The following is a 22,854-nucleotide window of genomic DNA, read 5'->3' on the forward strand; positions in this document are numbered from 1 at the left end:
CCATCATAGGAGAGACTAGAAGTCAGCACTACACTCAAACTTTGACCCAAAACTGTCATACCTCCCATCTGTTCTCTAAGGGCCCATTCGTCTTCCTGAAAAACTATTTACTCTCCCCTAAGAAGCCAACATCCCACTTCCCCTTTCCCTATCAAAATGCTATTTAAGCCTAAACTCTAAAGCCACTTCTTTGGGTTACTCATTTTTCCCTGGGTGTCTCCCATGTATAGATGAGGTGTACATGTTAATAAACGTCTGTTTTTCTCTAGTGAATCTGTCTTTTATTACAGGAAGTCTCAGCTAAGAACTCAGAAGGTTAGTGGGAGAATTGTTTTTTCTTCCCCACAATTACCTATTATATGTCAAATACTCCACTACATATGCAGTGTCATATTTTAATCTTCACTCCAACTGTGTAAGATAGGTGTTATTATCCCACCCTGTGGATTAAAAAAATCTGACACTTGAAAGATGAAAGGATTGGCTTAAGTGCACATAGCTGAGACACTATTAAGAACTGGAAATCATTCTGAGGCTGCTTCACCCTGTGTTGTTTCCATTAGTTCACGACCCTGGTAAATTTTCTCACGGAAGCTAGAATACAGCTCCTATTGTTCAAGGGAGGTGGTGGGAGGAGGGGAGCAGAGGGAGAGGGACAAGCAGACTCCAAGCTGAGCACAGAGCCTGATGTGGTCAAAATCAAGAGTCAGACACTAACCAACCACGCCACCCAGGCACCCCTCAAAGAACTTTTCTTCAATTCAGAATACTTTATTAATCCTGATAAACATTTTAATATTATAAACTCTTTGTAGGGTGGTGCCTCAGTGGTGCAGTTGGTTAGATGTCTGCCTCTCGATTTTGGCTCAGGTCATGATCTCAGGATTCTGAGATCGAGCCCCATGTCAGGCGCAGCACAGAGTCTGCTTAAGACTCTCTCCCTCTCCCTCTGCCGTTCCCACTCGTGCTCTGTTTATCTATCTAAATAAATCTTAAAAAAATAAGATTATAAACTCCGTGGGATACCTTATTTATGTTGTTATAGCAGATTTTCATAAGTGTGCATACAAACAGTGCTAGAAATTCAGTCCCAGTGTTCTAGCAGCAGAATGGAGCTGATACTCATAGTCTCTGACTAGAATTTTCACTGTAACAAAGTGGCTAGGATTACGGGCTTTAGAATTAAACAGAGCTGGGGTCAAATTGTAGTTCCCCCAGTTACTAACTATGCGATTATAGGCAAGATGTTAAACCTCTGTGGGTCTCAATGATGCACATGTCAAATGCAAGTAATAATCTAGATAACTCAATCTACATGATTACATGAAATAATGTATATACAGCATTAGAACAGAGAAAGTATTCAGTCAATGAGAGGCAGTGATGTTAAAGGACAGGATGCTACTATAGCTTATGTTCCTCCTTCTCTTTCCTTAATACTTTCCCATGATAGCAAGACTCCTCAATTAGGATTAATTAGATATAGTGGTGGTGGCCAGATGTTCTGGCAACTTAATTCCGCACAGCTTTAGGATCAGAATACTTAGAACAGCTGCCACACAGCCTCAGCATTAAAACCATGCCTTCACTCCAGAAAAAAGAAATTTAGACTCTTAACCAGTAATACTTGCTCTTCTTTGTACCTACTTCTTAACAAACTTAGTTACTGGTGTTCCCAGAAAGTTAGGAAGGAGAATCATGGGTGGGCATGATCATAATGCTAAGAAGTAAGCTGAAAAACCAAAAGCCAGATGCAAAATTGTGCTGTTTCCAGAATAATAAATGTTCATTAACATATTTTTATGTAATCAAAAAAGATTCTAGGCTATACTCAATACCCTCACTATAAGAAGTAAAATATATAAAATTTTAAAAAAAGAAAATTAATGGTTCCCCTAAAAATATTTTCTAAGTTGATATAAGAAACTTCACTTATTTAAAAATGTGAGGAGCCATCTTACTTTGTTAAATAGAGACTAGAGAAAGCCAGATTAGCTGTAAAAAGAATGCATGGCATTATACTTAAAACTGAGTTTACAGCAGACAACACACTGAGACATGGAATAACTCTGATAGAATCTTGATAATATTAAATAATTGGATTTCAACTTATATATATATATTTAATAGTATATGCCTTGTAGTATATGTGCTGCTGAAGCAAGCACAACAGTATATGCCTTCTAAATGTCACACATACAAAGAGGCATAAGTGAGACCAGTAAGCTCTTTTCAAGTAAAGGTCTGTCTACAGCCAAAGCACTCATTGACAGGACCTGGACATCACAAATAGAGTTTCCCTTCTCAGAATTCTCCTGATACGCCCGCCTTGAAAAGTAGATACTACCACCATGTTCCAAAAGACAGTACCACAGAATATCATTTAAAAAAGCATTGGAAGACAGGATTAATTTCCAGTACTACTATTAAGATGTCTAAATTTGATCTCTTATACCCTTATACCCTTGGTAGTTCTATGCTATAATTATTTTCCACCTGTAAAATGGAAATAATGTATCTTATACCTATAAAAGACTTTTTGTTTGGTCATTTTCTATTTATAATATAATTGGTTTTACTAGCACTAAAGCAAAAACAATACAAACAAGTTGAATATTACTACAAATTCTTGCTTGAGAAAAGGTACACAAAATATTTAGAAATCTTTCCCACTTATAAAATTAAAGAGAAGCATATATAAATCTCATTAAATTGAATCTTCTGTTTTATAGGTTTGCTTATAGATAGGTTATGATTCATAGTTTATTCTTACAGTAAAAAAACACAACATAAATATAAGAGCAAAAAAGCACATATGCAAAATAAAACCACTATGCAAGGTAACTGTTTAGATTACCCTCTACTAGCAAACAAAACACAACAGTGAGCAAATGATCAGTTCTCTATGAGTATTAATGGATAATTTTTATTCTGAACATAACCTACACAATCTCATTTTTTACAGATATAAAATAAACTGCACATACATAAAACTTGATAAATCTGAAATATATATATATATATATATATATATATATATATATATATATACCCATATACCATTACCACAATAAAGATAAAGAACACACCCACCCCACCCACAGGAGATTCCTTATCTAGGCAACCACTAATCAGTTTTCGGTCTTTATGCATTAGTTTGCATTTTCTAAAATTTTATGTACATAGATCATACCGCATGTTCTCTTTTATGTCTGGTTTCTTTCACTCAGCATAATTTTTTGAGATTCATTCATGCTATACAGGAGATGATTTTTTATGAAACAATTCTCTAGAAAAAACACCCCTACTCTGAAACAGTTCTATGACTTTGTATTTTGCTATATAACAAGACTTATAAAGTTGAATCCCATCAGAAATGTCAAAACAAACTCTAAAGCCAAATAATAAAAGACCCCATAAATCTCAACTGTTTATTTGTTCATATAAATAATTCATTTTTTGGGGACGCCTGGGTGGCTCAGTTGGTTAAGCAGCTGCCTTCGGCTCAGGTCATGATCCCAGCGTCCTGGGATCGAGTCCCACATCGGGCTCCTTGCTTCGCAGGGAGCCTGCTTCTCCCTCTGACTCTGCCTTCCACTCTGTCTGCCTATGCTCGCTCTCGCCCACTCTCTCTCTGATAAATAAATAAATAAATAAAATATTAAAAAAAAAAATAATTCATTTTTTGGATGGCCTAGATTAGTATCTAATCTAGTCTAGACTGGGTGTTCTAATTTAATAACACTCACAATAGTGTTCAACATCTTTGCTTGTTCAGTTTGTGCCCAGACTGATGGTCCCTGGTGGTCTAGTGGTTAGGATTCAGCACTCTCTGTGCAAAGAGTATAACCCTCCTGCATTTTCATGTCCTAACTGAATAGTAACAACAATAAAAAGTCACTGATCCATCAAAATAATTTTGTGTTTCAGGTAATTTTAAAAGGTAAATTCTTTTTTGTTTTTAATACTCCTAAATCATGCCTTTCAATACCGGAATCACCCCTACTACATAGATTATGATCTCTTGTCGATTTCACATTAAAAAGAACAAGAGCCTTGAAGAAATGGATAATTTCCAGATCTCAGATAGGAAATGTACACAGTGAGCCCCAATCATCTTCTTGTGCCAAAGGCAAGAAAGCTTTTGAAAATTAATGAGGTCATGTTAAAAGAACACACAGGAGGGGCGCCTGGGTGGCTTAGTCGGTTGAGCAGCTGCCTTCAGCTCAGGTCATGATCCCAGGATCCTGGGATCGAGTCCTGCATTGGGCTCCCTGCTTGGCCAGGAAGCCTGCTTCTTTCTCTCCCACTCCCCCTGCTTGTGTTCCCTCTCTTACTGTGTCTCTCTGTCAAATAAATAAATAAAATCTTAAAAAAAAAAAAAAAAAAGAACACACAGGAGCCACCCTGAAAGAGTCTCTTCTATTACAATTTCAGCATGAAAACGAATGATTATAATAGATTAAACACAGCTAATCAATTGAATACACACAAAGAGAAAATTAGAAATTTAATATCACTATTAAAAGCAACCCCTTGGTAAGGGAAAAGAAGCATTTATTCTGTCTTTCCCATAGAAACTGTATTTCAGAGTAACTAACAGACCCAACTGATTGAGGGTGAAGCTCCACTTCACAGAATAATGCTAGCTAATAATGTAAAAAGAATGACAGAATCAAAAAATCATCATTCCACAACCCCTAAAGCAATTGTTAATTTAGGCAAGGACACTCAAATGATTATGAAGTATCTATATAGTGCCATATGCAGTGAAGCGAGAAAAGACAAATCCCAAAGACGTAACATTTTGCAAAACAAATGGCATAGTCCTGTCCACAAGTCAGTGTCACGAAACAAAATGGGAAAGAGTATGAGTCACATGAAAAGAGACCATGGGCCATGTCTAGTCCCCTATTGGACCTCAGTTTGAACAAACCAGTTGAAATTTCAAGGGCATTTTGGGGGCAACTGGGGAAATTTAAATAGTCTGAGTATCAGATGAAATGAAAATGTATTGTCATGAAAACACAGACCTAGTTAAGCAAACAGATTAGAATACAGTAAGCATAATACATTATTTGGTTTAAAAAAAAAAAACTACTTCAAAGTGTGTGTGCTTAGAAAAACATCTGGAATGATATACACTAATGTGTTAAGAGTGGTTCTGAGTAGCAGGAAGGTTTTCATTTTCTTATTTTTGGTTTTCTGCATTTTATATATAAGAAGGCTTTAATAGGCCATCTTCCATGTCATAGTGTAAAATATTCTGGACAAAGACAGGTGATCAAGTTCTAAATCTGGCTCTGTCACTGACCATTGGGCAAATCGCTCAACCTTTATAGGTTGCATTTCGTTTCTTCATCTGTTAAACTGAAATACTTCACAAGTAAGGATAAAGTAAATAGTGAAACTTTTTATAAACTGTGAAGTATGACTGTGATATTAGTTGCTGTTGTTATTAATGATACAGTCTGCAGAACTATGAGTCAACCAGCCACCGTAATTCAGACTTCTTTCAGATGTCTATTTCAGCCCTTCCCAGATAGATTGCTAGCTTAGGGCTGCATCACAAAATTTATGCCACACACATGCCTCCCCCTGCCCCCCCAGCCAATCCCTGATGGCCAAGCTGTTTCCTAGATGACATAACTTTACTGTATCACAACAATGCCATAAGGAATTTCTGAGGTAGCAGCTGTCTCCCACCACTGGGAGAGCCCACTGTTTGAGTTTTCCTCTGCAACACTGTCACAACAGATTCACTTTTGTCAGGACATCTACTGCTTCTACGTCCCATGGTCACTGCTTCTTCTGAATGCTAGTCTCTTCACTTTTCGTTACGATTTTCCTTCTTTTCTCTTCCAGTTCTCTTCAAGAAGTTTGGCTTTCATAACCATAATTGCCAATGAGAGTATGGGCTTTTTTTTTTGAATATTTAATTTAAAATTTTTTTATTTATTTTATTTTATTTTATTTTTTAAGATTTTATTTATTTATTTGACAGAGAGAAATCACAAGTAGATGGAGAGGCAGGCAGAGAGAGAGGAAGGGAAGCAGGCTCCCTGCTGAGCAGAGAGCCCGATGCAGGACTCGATCCCAGGACCCTGAGATCATGACCTGAGCTGAAGGCAGCAGCTTAACCCACTGAGCCACCTAGGCGCCCATAATTTAAAAAATTTTTAAAGTAATTTCTACCCCCAACATGGAGTCAAACTCACAATCCCAAGATCAAGATCAAGAGTTGCATGCTCCACTGATTGGCTTAGTCAGACACCCCAAGAAAGTGTTTTCGTTTTTGAGTCAGTGGCAAACTAAATGATCTCACTGTTACATTTAATCTTTCACATATTCCAGTTTTTGTCATTAGTGACTAGGATTCAAGGCCTGAATCTTTAATTCCTGAGAAAGACTGTTGATTCTTTTGAACACTAAGGATTATAGAAGGCAGGCCTCCAGATAAATTAAGTGTTAATGTATATGTTTCTAATATGGTAACTGGTCAGAAGATAATCATTCATCACAGAGGACCTTTTCTGTTTTCCTAATTTCAGCTTTTAAACCACCAAATTAAATTCTATAAATTATTAAAAGTAAACATCTCTTTTAATTAGTACCCATAACAAAAGGACAGCAGTAATCAATTTGGCAAAATAGATGAACATGTTTACAATACCTTTTAAAGCTTCCGTTTCTATGTCTACTAATGGCTTTCCCACATAGGCAATATCGTCTAGATTATAATACAGTTTTTTAATGACTCCATCATAACGACTAGTGATAGTAACAGAAGCTTTATCGCTTTGAACTTCACAGATGCTATCAAATTGAGACACTGTATCTCCTTCTTTTACATACCTAAAAGAAAAAGACACAAAACACTTTTACATGAATAATTATAAGTATATAATACTAATCATTCTAACAATGTAAATGCTACACTGAATTAGGTCAGTATCTATCCACTACGTCATTTAGTCCCAGATAGTGCACCAAAAAATGTCAGAAAAAGACTATAAAGGGGTCTCTTTGATGTATCCTCAAGAAATACTAAAAATTTAAAGGCCATTGATAGATATATAATCCAAAAATTTAATTACACTTTCAGGTGTGATGCCTCACCCATTTCTTGGAAGAAATTCTAAAAATGTGTTTTTAAAATGTTATTTCCTTTTATTATATTAGCCTTCATCAAACTTTAAGGTTTGTCTATTATTCTATAATTAAGTCCAAAAATAGATATCCCTAATGCATATTCTTTGTAATTTCATGAATTTTGGATTGAGTTCTCTCAGTCTTTCCTTCTAGAATTTTTAAATCTGTTCTTTTATATGAGTCTCTTTTTCTCCTTAATCATCTTAGGTATGCTTTGTAAGTCTCTTCTAGATATTCTTTTTTTTCCCAAAGATTTTATTTATTCATTTGACAGAGAGACAGCACAAGCACGGGGAGTGGCAGGCAGAAGGAGAGGAAGAAGCAGGCTCCCCAGTGAGCAGGGAGCCTGATGTGGCGCTCAGTCCCACCAGGACCATGACCTGAACTGAAGACACACACTTAACTGACTGAGCCATCCCAGTGTCCCAGGGTCTTCTAGATACTCTTAGCAAACAGACTAGGATGAATGGAACCAAATCTGAAAGGCATCATATGATTTTGATTCTTTTTTTTTTTAAGATTTTATTTATTTATTTGACAGAGATCACAAGTAGGCAGAGAGGCAGGCAGAGAGAGGGGGGGGGGTGGGAAGCAGGCTTCCTGCGGAGCAGGGAGCCCGATGCGGGGCTCGATCCCAGGACCCTGAGATCATGACCCGAGCCGAAGGCAGCAGCCCAAACCACTGAGCCACCCAGGCGCCCCTGATTTTGATTCTTATACCGTTCTTCATGTAACTAGCACATTTCTGACTTACTATCATCAATTCTTCATTAAGATAATTGTTCAGTCCTTCTTATTCCTTGTTTTCTTATCTTAGCCAGTTCTCAGTCCATAGTAAAACATCACCCATGACACAGAAACTAGGTTTAAAAGCACATATAGCAGACTTAAACTTCTAGAATGGTGGACTATGTCCCTCTGGAACTCTGCTCCTCTATAAATACAAGTATACCAGCAAAAGTTATTAAAAACGGACTTTTTCAGAATTCTAGAAATTACAATAGGGCAATAATCAAGAAAGACCTATTTAGGAAAAGTGGCTGAATCTCATTAAAAATAGCTGGCTTTATCTTTTTTAAAAAAGATTTTATTTATTATTTGAGAGATAGCATGAAAGAGCAAGCACAAGCAAGGGGAAAGGCAGAGGGAAAGGGAGAGAGAATCAGACTCACCAGTGAACAGGAAGCCCAACATGGGGCTCGATCCCAGGACCATGACCTGAGATCATGACCTGAGCTTAAGGCCGATGTGATTGAGCCACCCAGGTGCACCCTACTTTTATTATTTTAACTCCTCTTCTCCTTTTCTTTCTCCAGCTCAGCATTAGTTTTGAAAATCAGCAGCCTTATGTTATAGCAAGGGCAGACCCAAGTTTGGAGTTTTACAAAAAGCTATGCTCCCAGAGAACTGTCCCTATTTGACATGTTGGACAGCTATTTGGGAAAAATCCATTCACAGAGCTCATTCTTGTTTGACATGACTCAGCTCCCTCAGGGTGTTTGCTGAAAATAGTCCACAGCAATTGAAAATTGTGGCTAGCTGAGGCAATGATAAAAGGGCAAACAAGAGGTTCTTAAAAGGAAGACCTGGGTAATAAGACGTCCATATATCCTACCACTTATCTGCCACATTATTTTATGTAAAATATCCAGTTTTCAACAAAAAACTACAAGACATGTAAAAAAACACAAAGTATGGCCCGTGTAGAGAAAAAAAGCAGTCAATGGAAACCATCCCTGAGGATGTACAGATGTTAATTAATAATAATTAATGTTATTAATTAACTTCAATAAAAGTTAAATCAGAAATTAAATACTCAAAGTACTAAAAGAAACCATATCTAAACAATTAAAGGGACACAGGAGAAAATGATGCCTCACTAAATAAAGACTATCAATAAAGAGATAAAATCTTTGAAGAAATAATGGCTAAAAACGTCCTAAACTTGAAGAAAACATTAATGTACCCATGTAAGAAACTCAACAAAGTCCAAATAGGATAAATTCAAAAGAGCCACACCTAGACACTTCATAATCAAACTGCTGAAAGGCAATGAGAAAATCTTAAAATCAGCAAAAGAAAAACCACTCATCAACTATAGGAACCCTTTCAAGACTAACAGATAGTTTCTAGTCGGAAACCATGGAGGCCAAAAGGCAATGAATGCACATTCAATGTGCTGAAAGAAAAGAAAGACTGGGGATGTCTGAGTGGCTCAACTGGCTGCATCTGCCTTTAGCTCAGGTCAGGATCTTGTGGTCCTGCGATCGAGACCCACATTGGGCTCCTTGCTCAGCAGGGAGCCTGCTTCTCTCTCTGCCTGCTGCTTCCCCTGCTTGTACTCTCTCTCTCTCTGACAAATAAATAAAATCTTTAAAAAAAAAAAAAAAAGAAGAAAAAGAAAGACTGCCAGTCAAGGATCTTATATCTAACAAAACTGTGCTTCAAAAAATGAAGGAGAAATAAATACATTCTCAAATAACTTAAAACAGTATTTTTGCTAGCAACTTGCCTTACAAGAAATGCTAAAAGGAGTCCTTCAAGCTAAAATAAAAGGCCAATAGACAGCAACTCAAATCCACATGAAGATATAAAGAATACTAATAAAAATTAACTACATAGGTAAATATACAAGACACTATACATATTTTTTAAAGATTTTATTTATTTATTTGACAGAGAGAGATCACAAGTAGGCAGAGAGAGAGGAAGAGAAGCAGGCTCCCTGCTGAGCAGAGAGCCCGATGCGGGGCTTAATCCCAGGACCCTGGGATCATGATCTGAGCCAAAGGCAGAGGCTTTAACCCACTGAGCCATCCAGGTGCCCCAAGACACTAAATTTTCTTTGTACAGCTTTTTAATTCTATCTGATTTACAAAACAAGTGCATAAAGCAATATTTTAAAAACTATTGATGGGCTTATAATTTTAAAACAGGTAATACATATGATGATAATAGCAAAAAAGGAGGGGAGAAGGGAAGAAGCTATATTGGAGCAATGTTTTTAATGTACTATAGAAACTAAGTTGATATTAATCCAAACTACATTGTTTTTTATTAAACCACAGGGCGGCCACTAAGAAAGTAACTAAATATATATATACATATATATATATATATATATGTATATATATATAAAAAGAAACAAGGAAATTAAAATGGCATGGTAGAAATAGCTATTTATCACAACAAGAGGCACTAATGGGAGAAATATATGAAAAAAACCACATAAAACATAGAAAACAAATAGCAAAATGGCAGATATGAATTTTACTTTATCTATTATATTAAATATAAATGGCTTAAACATGCCAATAAAAGGCATAGTTGGAAAAATGGATTTCAATAAATGATTCCACTATATACTATCTATGAGACACAAATAAGTTAAAAGGATGCAAAAAAATATATCATGCAGGAGGGAAAGATGGTGGCAGAGCAGGAGGACCCAAGGCTCACCTCATCCCACAAATACAACTAGACAACTCCCCATATCATCCTACATACCCTTAAGAAATCATACCTTAAGAAATCAGTCTTAAGGCTGGCAGAACAAACTCCACAACTAAAGGTAGAGAGAGGTCACATTAATGAATGTAGGATGTGCAGAGACATGGTTTAGGAGAGAAACAGACTGGCAGCTGCAGTTGCGAGGTAGGTAACTGGTGGCAGAGAAGGGTGAGAGACAAACTAACACACAGGGGAGTGCACGGGGAAAACTTAATTGCAATAGTAATTGGCTTGGAATTGGCTGAATTTCAGGAGTTCTTGCAAACAGCACAGCTTAAAGCCTAGAGCTGTCAAGGTCAATGGACTTGGCTCAGATAGAGCCTGAAGGCATTGAGGGTGCTCTTGGAAAGAAGACTGGGCAAATAGCCTGCAGATACACAGCATGGAAACAGTGATCTCAAAAACATCCTGGATCACAAGGTGAGAAGGTTATTTGTTTATCTTAGAGGACATCCCAGAGAGGCAGCATTCACAGAGAGAACCCTTCAGAAACGAAAGAACTGGGAGGTGCAATTTCCCTCCCCTCCCCTTCAGCAAAAGCACAGGTCTACCTACAGGAAGCTGTGTGGTGCTGACACATACTATTTAGCATGTTTACACCAAGTCCCACCACCCCCTGCACCCCATGCTCCAGTGGAAGCACCCTTCCTGGCCACACTGCCTCAGTCCCAGCATGGTGGGTCCCCTCCCCCAAAAGACTGGTCCAAAACCCTACCAATGCTGTATCTCCCAATCTGGGAGTTTTGTGGAGCCTTGTTTCTGACAGCAGTGGCAACAGGGTCTCATTTGACAAGCAGACCAGAGCACACCTAATTAAAACACACCACAATCAGGCCAGGGACCAAATATTGCCCACAACAGGCCAAGGTATCCTCTGCAGACAACACGCCTAAAGGATAAAGTGGCCAGGATAAAACAGCAGAGCACATGCAACACACACTGGAGACACTCCTATAAGTGCCAGGCCTTGGAGAACAGGGGACACTACATGGCAGGGCACTAGGATACTAGAGGACCTCTTCTTTATAAGGTTATTACCTTTAAGAACATGTTTCTAAACACAAAGAAACAGGCACAGAGACTTAAACAAAATGAGAAGACAGAGAAATTTGATCCAAATGAAAGAATAGGCCATGGCTGGAGATCTAAGTGGAAGAGATATAAGTAATATTCCTGATGGAGTATTTCAAGTAATAATCATAAAATACTCCTTAAACTTGAAAAGAGAGTAGGACACATCAGTAAGACCCTTAATGGAGATTAAAAAAAAGATCAAATTAGAGATGAAGAGTAAAATAAACAAGATTAGAAACACACTTTATGAAATGAACACCAGTTTGGAGCAAATTAATGATCTAGAAAACATAGTAATGGGAAGTAATCAAGTTGAACAAAAGAGAGAAAAAAGAATTCTGCAAAATGAGAACAGACTTAAGGAACTCAGTGACTCCACCAAATGTAGTAGCATTTATATTATAGGAGTCCCAAAGGAGAGAGAAAATGGGGATAGAAACTTTATTTGAAGAAATAATAGCTGAAAACAGCTCTAATCTGGGGAAGGAAACAGATATCCAGACCTAGTAGGCACAGAGAGCCCCCATCAATACTGACAAAACCAGATCTACACCAAGACATATTGTAATCACATTGGCAAAATACGGTGTTAAAGAAAATTTAAAAGCAGAAAGACAAAAGAAAACAGCAACATACAAGAAAAACCACATAAGGCTATCAAGAGATTTTTCAGCAGAAACTTTCAAAGCCAGAAGAGATTGACATGATATATTTGAAGTGCTAAATGGAAAAAAAAATGCAGATAACAATGCTCTAGTGATCAAGTCTATCATTCAGAATAGAAGGAAAGATAAGGAATTTCTCAGACAAACAAGTACTAAAGGAGTTTATGGCCACTAAACCAGCCTTGCAAGAAACATTAAAAGAGACTCTGAGTGGAAAAGAGAGACTGATAGTGACAGTATGATGGTAGAAAACACAAGAGCAGTAAAAATGACTATTCCTGTAAAAAATAAGTCAAAGAATTCACAAGTAGAAGGATGTAAAATATGACAATATATACCTAAAACATGGGGAGGAGAGAAGAATGTGCTCAAATTTACATGACCATCAACTTAATTCACACTGCTATGTGCAGAAGGTGTTATATATAAACCTAATGGTAACAACAAACCAAAACCCACTAATAAATATGCAAAGAATAAAGAGAAAGAAATCTAAATATATCACTCAACAAAACCAGAAAACCATGAAAGACAGGAAAATTCTTCAGAAACAACCACAAAACAGGTAATAAAATAGTTAAAAATACATATCGATTACTTGGAATGTAAATGGATTAAATATCCCAATCAAAAGACACAGGGAGACAGAATGGATAAAAAACAAAAATCAAAAAAAAAAAAAAAAAAAAAAAAAAAAAAAGACCCATCTATATGCTGTTTACAAGAGACTCATTTTAGACCTAAAGACACCTGCAGATTGAAAGTGGGGATGGAGAAACATCTATCATACAAATGGATGTCAAAAGAAAGCTGAGTATGGGGCACCTGGGTCTCTCAGTCGGTTGAGCTCCTGACTCTTGATTTGGGCTTGGGTCTTGATCTCAGGGTCATGAGATCCAGCCCTATATCAGGCTCCATGCTCAGCATGGAATCTGCTTGAGATTTTTTTCTCCCACTTCCTCTGTTCCTCCCTCAGCTCATGTTCTCTTTCTCTACAATAAACAAATAAATAGAATCTTTAATTAAAAAAAAAAAAAAAGAGGGGTGCCTGGGTGGCTCAGTGGGTTAAAGCCTCTGCCTTTGGCTCAGGTCATGATCTCAGGTCCTGGGATCGAGCCCCATATCAGGCTCTCTGCTCAGCGGGGAGCCTGCTTCCCACCCCCCTCTGTCTGCCTCTCTGCCTGCTTGTGATCTCTGTCTGTCAAATAAATAAATAAAATCTTAAAAAAAAAAAAAAGAAAGAAAGAAAAGAAAAGAAAGAGACAAATAAGTACATTATGTAATAAAAAAGGGGACAATCCAACAAGAAGATATAATTGTAAATATTTATGCACCCAACATGGGAGGACCCAAATAAATAAAATAGCTAATAACAAAAATAAAGGACCCAATATATAATACAATAATAAAAGAGTACTTTAATACCCCACTTACATCAATGGACAGCTCATTTAAACAGAAAATCAACAAGGAAACAATGACTTTGAAAGACACTCTGGACCAGATGGATTTAATAGATATATTCAGAACATTCCAGCATAAAACAGGAGAACATGCACTCTTTTCAGGCATATATGGAACATCCTCCAGAATAGATCACATATTAAGCAACAAAACAATCCTTGACAAATTCAGGAAGACTAAAGTCATACGATGCATCTTTTCCTATCACAATGTTATTAAACTAGAAATCAACCACAAGAAAAAATTTGGAAAGCTCACAAATACAGTGAGGTTAAATAACATGCTAATAAGCAAGAATGGGTCAAACAGGAAATAAAAAGAGGAAATTTTAAAAGTACATAGAAACAATTGAAAATGAAAACATAAGGTCCACAAAAAAAGTTCTAAAAGGGAAGTTCACAGCAATTTGGCCTACCTCAAGAAGCAAGAAAAATCTCAAATAAACAATCTACTCTTATACCCAAAAAAGCTAGAAAAAAGAACAAAAAACAAAACCTAAAAGTAGCAGGAAGGAAATAAACAAGATTAGGGTAGAAATAAATGATAAAGAAATTTTAAAAACAATAGAACAGATCAATGAAACCAGGACCCGGTTCTTTGGAAAAATCAATAAAATTGATAAACCTCTAGCCAGACTTATCAAGGAAAAAAGAAAAAGAACTCAAATAGATAAAATCACAAATGAAAGAGGAGAATCAACCACCATCACCACAAAAACACAAACAATTGTAAGAGATTATTATAAAAACTATCTGCCAACAAATTGGACAACTGGAAGTAATGGATATATTACTAGAAACATATAAACTACCAAAACTGAATCAGAAGAAATTGAAATTTTGAGTAGAGAGAGAACCAGCAAAGAAATCAAATCAGTAGTGAAAAAACTCCCAACAAACAGAAGTCTTATTGATACATCACATCAATAAGAGGATAAGAATCATATGATCATTTCAATAGATACATAAAAAGCATCTTACAATGTACAGTATCTATTCATGATTAAAACCCTCAACAAAGTAGGTTTAGAGGGAACATAACTCAACATAATAAAGGCCATATATGAAAAACCCACAGCTAACATCATCCTGAATGAGGAAAAACTGAGACTTTCCCTAAGGTCGGGAATAAGATATGATGTCCACTTTCTTCACTTTTATTCAACATTGTACTAGAAGTACTCGCCTCAGCAATAAGACAACAACAAAAATAAAAGGCATCCAAACTGGTAAAGAAGAAGCAAAACTTCCACTTTTTTGCAGGTGACATATTATATAGAAAACCCGAAAGATTCCACCAAAAAACTACTAAAACTGCTAAATGAATTAAGTAAAGCTGCAGGATACAAAATCAATGTACAGAAATCTGTTTCATTTTGATACATCACTATAGAAGCAGCACAAAGAGAAATTAAGAAAACAAACCCATTTACAATTGCACCAAAAATAAGAAGACATCTAGGAATAAACCTAACCAAAGAGAAGAGAAAGACTTGTACTCTGAAAAAAATAAAACACTGATGAAAGAAACTGAAGATGATACAAAGAAATGCAAAGATATTTCAGCTCATGGATTGGAAAAACAAATATGATTAAAAATGTCTATACTACTGCGGCACCTGGGTCGCTCAGTGGGTTAAGCCTCTGCCTTCAGCTTAGGTCATGATCTCAGGGTCTTGGGATCAAGCCCGCATCGGGCTCTCTTCCCCCCTCTCTCTGCCTGCCTCTCTGTCCACTTATGATCTCTCTCTGTCAAATAAATAAATAAAAAATCTTTAAATAAAAACTCTACTATTTTTTTTTTACTCAAAGCAATCTACACATTTAATGTAATTCCTATCAAAATACCAACAGCATTTTTCACAGAGGTAGAACAAACAATCCTAAAATTTGTATGGGATCACAAAAGACCGCAAATAGCCAAAGCAATCTTGAGAAAGAAACGCAAAGCCAGAAGGATCAAAATTCCAGACTTCAAGTTATATTACAAAGCCGTAATAATCAAAACAGTATGGTACCGGCACAAAAACAGACATGTTGATCAATAGAACAAAAGAGAAAATCCAGAGATAAACTCACAATTATACGGTCACAACACATGCAAAATACATAACACACACACACACACACACACACACACACAATCATGCAAACAGTAACCAAAAGAAAGCTGGAGTAGCTGTATTACTATCAGACAAAACTGACTTTAAAGCAAAAGCAAATATATAATCCAAACTTGTTTTGGAAATCTGTCAAAGCCTTTTTGAAATTGAAGTATTTTTCTTCTTTACCCATTTATTTGCTGCTACAAATTCTAAGGATAAGGTTTTACTGCCACTTACACGAAAACATCACCTTCTGTGAAATCATGCTTCCTTACACATTCAAATTTCTATTCTTGCTGTACAGCACACTATTCTACTTTTGAACATTTTACCAATCTACATTATATATACATATGATGTATGTGTGTGTGTATATATATATAGTATGTGTATCTATATATATACCATATGGTAATACATACTACATATATCACATAATATTATATATAGAGTGCTTAAATACATGATGTTGTATATATATAGAGTGTGTGTATATATGTAATTATATATACATATACTTTTTTAAAGTAGACTTAAAAAAAAAAAGCCCAATGTGGGGCTCAAACTCACAACCATGAGACCAAGGCCTGAGCCAAGATCAAGAGCCAACCACAACTTACTGAGCCACCCAGGCGCCCCCAACTGCTTTACAATATATATATTATTTCCCCTTGAATTGAGATTTATAGATATTAAGTTAGAGAAAAAGCACACAGAATTTAAGAAAGCTCTTAATATTTCTTTAAAAACTTCTGTAAAACCTTAAAAAAAAAAAACTTCTGTAAAACCTTAATCAAATATGTGTTTCTTATCTAATGAACTATTAATTTTCATTAGGAATGACATAATCTCCTTTTCCAAGAACCTTAAAACCCTATATCAAAACATATGTGTCCAGAGAATTAGTAAGAGGTAGAAATTAAGAAATGTTAAAAAAAAATTCTAGAATCTACAAAGACTAGTGTTTGTCTTAGAAAGAAGTTATTTTTCTAAAATATAGAAAGAAGCAAAAATGTACATATTACTTGGCAGATTTAAAAGGCATTCTCTATATATTATATTATTTGATCCTTTCAAAACCTTTGTGAGGGCGCCTGGGTGGCTCAGTTGGTTAAGCCACTGCCTTCGGCTCAGGTCATGATCCCAGGGTCCCGGGATCCAATATCTAGCTTCCCCTGCTCATGGGGAGCCTGCTAAAAAAACAAAAACAAAAATAACAACAAAAAACCTTGTAAGATGGCAGAGTAAGTGCTGTTTCCCCCAATTTACACATTAAGAATCAATGCTCAGTAGAGACCAAGTGAATCCCAGGCAAGATGGTTTATAAGTATCAGAGTCAGGCTCTTCTAATTTGCTCTTGCTCCTTCCTTAATCCCACAATGCCACTAGAGATGTAACGGTAAGGCACAATTACATTCTTACTGTTTTCTAATTTACGAAGTAACAACAGTGAGAACTACAGAGAAAGAATATACAAGTGGCTGAATCAGATTCTTATAGGGATCTTCAATGGTATAAAACTATGGAGAAGAGCACCCATTTATTCATCTTCACTGCTATTCCTAGACACTTTTAAAAATTAGTTCACTACCCAGAGGTGTTTCTTTTTTATTTCCAAAAAGGAAACCGAAAAGAGGTAGAAGAATGATTAAAGCAGTAGGAGCCTGTTACAAGGCTTTTTTTGAAAAACTCTGAACCTTTGCAAAATTATTTTTTGATTAATATCTTTCAGTATTATATTTAACCTATCCTAAAAATACAGGCCAACTGTCAGAGAACAGTGAGTAAAATGTACAGACATTCTTACTGAGGTCATTTTCAGTAAAGAGAGCTTAGACTATATCATGATTTTAAAAGTCTGGAAAAAAAATAGTTCATATAAAATGTCATTCAAACACATGGTCATATCAAGTTAACATTTTTTACAGACTAATTTCCCTTTTTCATAGAGGGGTGAGCAGTGAAATAATTTTTTAAAAGAATAAAAAATAATCCTTAAGAAATTACATCAAATAAAATGTCATGATGTATGATGAATTGTGTTAACAACATATTAGCAACATAAACTACCTTAATGCTTTTAAAACAAAGCATTGTTACAGAAAGAAATTTCTCAACTTAAAGAATTCATATTTATTTTCAAACAACTAATTTTTACATTGACTTACAATCTTTTTCAGAATAACTTACTTTTTTTTTTTTTAAGATTTTATTTTTAGGTAATCTCTACACCCAGCATGGGGCTCAAACTTCCAAACCTGAGATCAAGATCACATACTCTACTAACCAAGCCAGAGAGTTGCCCCAACTTACCATTCTTTAATAGTTACTTCTCTAATACCTTCTCCGATGTCTGAGAGTTTGAACTGAACAATCTGCCCCTGCAGAGCTTCAAAGACAAATGAGAAATGGTCTCATTAAATACATAATATATTCCTAAATGAGAGGCAGAACCTATTGCATTTTACAGATAAAAAAAGTATTTAATAATTTTTGAAAGCATAAACATCATTCATAACCATCAAAGATTTAAATAAATTACTCAGCATCACAGACCTATGAATAATGGCCACAGCACTTCCATTTTCCAACTTTCAAGAAAAAGAATGCACTCTTACAAAGGTATAGAAGGCCCAGCTAGCTGGATCTCCTTATTTTCTGCTATTAAACTATAGTAACCTTACTGTCCTGCTCTTAGATCTCTTTTGACTTCAAGTAACTCTACTCATTCTTAGTGGATAACAATCAGATGGGTCTATATATAGAAAACTTGGAAAATTTTCATCTGTCCAAACCATGTTCTGCCAACTTATTAAATCTTTGTCTCTCTCCTTCCTTTCCATTGTTTATCCCTTTTTAAATTTCTACTCCACTCTTATTAACAACTAGATGCCAAGTGATACTTTACGGCAATTATTCCCCAGAAAAAGTATTTCTGGTCAACAGGAAGTAGATATGGATCCTCTCACTTCTGCAGGATAACAAGTGGCTCTGAACTGATTCAAGAGTTCTCCTCTATCTTCATCAAAATTCATCAAAATTGCTTACAAAATACACAACAAGCTGATTCAAGTCCTAAGATTTTCTTTAATAAATATGAGGAGATAAGTTTATGGTTAAGAAATACAAGTGCATTTTTGATATAGAGGTATTAGGCACCTCTTATTTCCTCTCTGGTAAGTTCGGTCCTCTTATGGCCTGCTGCTCAAAGTACAAACTGGAACCTTTCTGAAAAAGTAGTTTGGTGTTAAATATCAAAAGCCTTAAAAAAAAAAGTCCACATCTTTGACTCAATAAGCAATTCTGCTTTTAAGACTTTTTCCCCCTGAGGAAATAATTAAGAAAGGTACACAAAGATTTGTACTCAAGAATAGTTATCATAGGGGCACCTGGGCTGGCTCAGTGGGTTAAAGCCTCTGCCTTCGGCTCAGGTCGTGATCCCAGGGTCATGGGATCAAGCCCTGAGTTGGGCTTTCTGCTCAGTGGGGAGCCTGCTTCCCTCTCTCTCTCTCTGCTTGCCTCTCTGCCTACTTGTGATCTCTGTCTGTCAAATAAATAAATAAAATCTTAAAAAAAAAAAAGAATAGTTATCATAGAGTTAAAATGAAGATCTATAATTCCAATTGAAGTAACTGAAAAATGACAAATATATTATGGAACCTCTATACAAAACAGTATTATTCAAGGGACAGCATGTGCAAGAAGAATATGGAAATATAGCACAGAGCATGGTTAGGGAATAACACACAATTCCATGGCTGAAGATAGTACAAATGGCAAATAAATAAATAAATAAATCAGTCAAGATTGAAAAAGGCTTTCTTTGCTGTGCCATGGTGAGCTGCTGGAAATTTGCCCTGAAGGTGATCACGAGCCAGTGGTAAGTAAATATGGTTACACATTTTTGCAGTTGCTCCCATAAGATGTAGAGTCTAATTTACCACTACTTAAATCTATGCTGGCTTATTACTTGCTTGGACAACAGAATACAGCAGAAGTGAAACTGTACAAACTCTGGAGCCAGGACCTCGCAGCTTCTTCTACCATCTCCCTCTTGGAATAATGCCTTGAAATCCTGGAGTAAGGAAACTTATCTAGTCTACTGGAGGATAAAAGGCCAAGTAGAGAAGAAATGAGACACCCCACCCAAAAACCAGGACCAACTGTCAGACATGTATGTGGGACCATCTTGGACCTTCCACCCAGATAATCCTCTAGCCGAGGATCCTCCTTAGTGAGCTCGGGTGAAACTAGCACAGGAACCATTTGGGTAACTCCCAGAATCCTGAGAAATAATAAATCATTGTTGCTTTAAGCCTAAAGTCATGGGCAGGGTTATTAGTCAGCAATAATTAACCAATGGGGAATACCATCTGCAATTTCAGATTTGTAACTTTAAATCTATAAATTTTAGAAAGAATCTCCCTGGCAGGAATGTGGTGGATGGGGTTGGGGAAGGGATGACAGAGAAAGCAGTTAGGAGGCTATTACACGTACGAAACAGAAGTATAGAATTTAATATATTTATATATTTTCAAAACTGTCTGAAAAAGAGAAGACAGATTTAAGAATCATGAGGATGTCAAATTAATAGATCTCAGTAATCAATTTGATGTGAAACAGGAATCAGGAAGGCTCTCTCTTAAGTATTCACCAAGTTAGGGAATATAGGAAGAGAATGTATCCCAAGTACCTAGAACAGTGCCTTGGAAGACAGCAGGTGATAAGTATTTGTGTTAAATGAATTTATTCTCACAATGACACAATGAGTTAGGTACAGTGATTACTCCAATTTTACAAATGATGAAATAGAAAGGAATTAAGTAACTTGCTTAAAGTTACACAGCTAGTAATTGATAGACCAAGAACCTAAAGCTTCAGGTAAGTGTTTAGAGACTAGATCAAGAAGTTGGGAGTTTCTGCTTGAATGGCCTCTATTTTCTCTAAGAAGTAAAAGGAAAAGATCAACTTTTAAAAATGAAAATCTTAAAAAAAAAAAAAAAAAAAAAAGAAGGCAAAGGTAGGGTTTATATATCTTAAGGTATTATGGAAAATGACCTATAAAAAGGCATGGAAAGACTTGATCTCAAGGGTTAGATCTGCCTGGAATCCCCCTATTTTTCATTGCTAGCACAGACTATGGCAACAAGTATCTGTCAAAAGCTTAATGATGTAACAAAAGCCTAGGGTTCTTTATCAGAGATCTAAATAGAAAATCAGGAAAAAAAAAAAATCTTAATGCCCTTGTCAAATCTAATACTTAAGCCTCAAGTTCTTTACTGAGGATAGAAAAAGATGTGAGAAAGGTAATTAAATGGTAAAAGTCAGGAAACTTTCTATTTAGGAACACTTGGTGAAAGTTTCATCACACAATCTTAACACAACAGACTGAGGTAAGTGCTTCATCCAACCAGTAATACAGTGACAGTATAAGGATATAATCTACTAAGTCAACAATTTACCTGACTATTGCACTCGGATGAGCCAGGTGATACAGAGCAGATGGCCCAAGACAACCCATTCCCAACATTATGAAGACACACACATTTATGTAAAGATATGAAAGGGATGGGGGCAGGGCACACAAAAAAGAAAGTAAGAAAAGGATAGATTCAGGGAAAGCGAGGAGGGCTGGGCTAGAATGAAAAGGTTAACTCTTTCTACTTTGATAAGTTTTTAATTACCTTTTTAAAAAGTTCTGAGTATGATATAAAACATTATTGTATACAGTCTATTTTGAGATCATACTTACCAGCAGTTGTTTTCAGCAACTGATGTGGATGACTATACTTGAATGAAGGATAACCAAAGAAACACACGTATTTTGGCTTCAAAACATGAACATTCGTACATGTCTGAAAGTAGCGAACACAAATCTAAAGATGAGAAAATAAAAAAAAGTAAAAGCTTTTGTTAATGTTCTTGATGGCTTATCTCTGTAAGTTCACACTGAATTTCAAGTCTGTTCTAAAAGTAGAACAGTCATTATCACAATACAAACAGTATGAAATTATCCAGGCCAATATCTGAACTGGCCCAAACCTGGAATCAGTGAAAATAAAGTTTATTAAGACTGGTTATTTCTCAAGTATTTCTGTTCAAGAAATCAAAGGAACTTAAACCCTGTCACCCAGGAACATTCTTTTGTTCTTTTACTTAGTAAAACTATATCCCTAAAGTCACAGCTGCTTATATGCTTATGATCCTTGCTTAAAATTTCTTGAGAAAGTGGAAATTTTAACGATATATTTTGTACAAACACATGAGTTTGTAGGTACAGTTGCGTCACTAAAGACTTCCCAAAATAAAACTACTAAAGACATTGAAAACATGTGTAGTGCTGTAGGGAAAGGTTTTCTTACTATAATTTACAGATGACTCTTTATATGTGACCATTTTGTATAACATCTCAGTATAATGCAAGACAATATACAAGCGAAGTAAGTTGACCTTAATGTATTCATCTTGATATATTAGAACCTATGTGTCTGAAAGGTAGACTATTTTATTTTGAAAGTTAACATTTCAATGTTATTAACAGCAGGTTAACTATATCACACTTTTAAACATAATGTACAGAAATTTCGAACCCCATTACTGTATTTGAGAAAGGTGGTATATATTCGCAATTTTTTTTATTAATGTAGGAGTTACTTTTAATTAAAAAAAATTATTTTATTATCATGTACTTTATCCTTCGGTGGTGATTAGCCCTTAAAATTAAAAGTTATTTTATAATACATATTATGTTGTGTACTATAGCCACATTATAATATGTATTTATAAACAAGAATTTTGTTCTTTTTCTGACAGCAAATAATATAAAAACAAGTATTTGGTTTACCAACACGAATAATACATTTAAATTATTATGTGATATTTCAC

At 35.7% G+C, this 22,854-nt stretch overlaps 1 protein-coding gene across 1 annotated transcript in view; it reads right to left on the reverse strand.

Annotated features, from left to right (window-relative positions):
- The window catches only part of DBT (dihydrolipoamide branched chain transacylase E2), a 54,222-nt gene that overhangs the window by 26,136 nt on the left and 5,232 nt on the right, over positions 1–22,854 (reverse strand). The window contains exons 2-4 of the mRNA XM_082686509.1: positions 21,722–21,845; positions 18,283–18,358; positions 6,674–6,855 (exon numbers count right to left, since the gene is read on the reverse strand). Of these exons, the coding sequence (XP_082542635.1) occupies positions 6,674–6,855; positions 18,283–18,358; positions 21,722–21,845 (382 nt within the window). The remainder of the gene's footprint in view (positions 1–6,673; positions 6,856–18,282; positions 18,359–21,721; positions 21,846–22,854) is intronic.

This window comes from Mustela nivalis, assembly GCF_964662115.1.
Source record: "Mustela nivalis genome assembly, chromosome: 10".
Taxonomy (NCBI): domain Eukaryota; kingdom Metazoa; phylum Chordata; class Mammalia; order Carnivora; family Mustelidae; genus Mustela; species Mustela nivalis.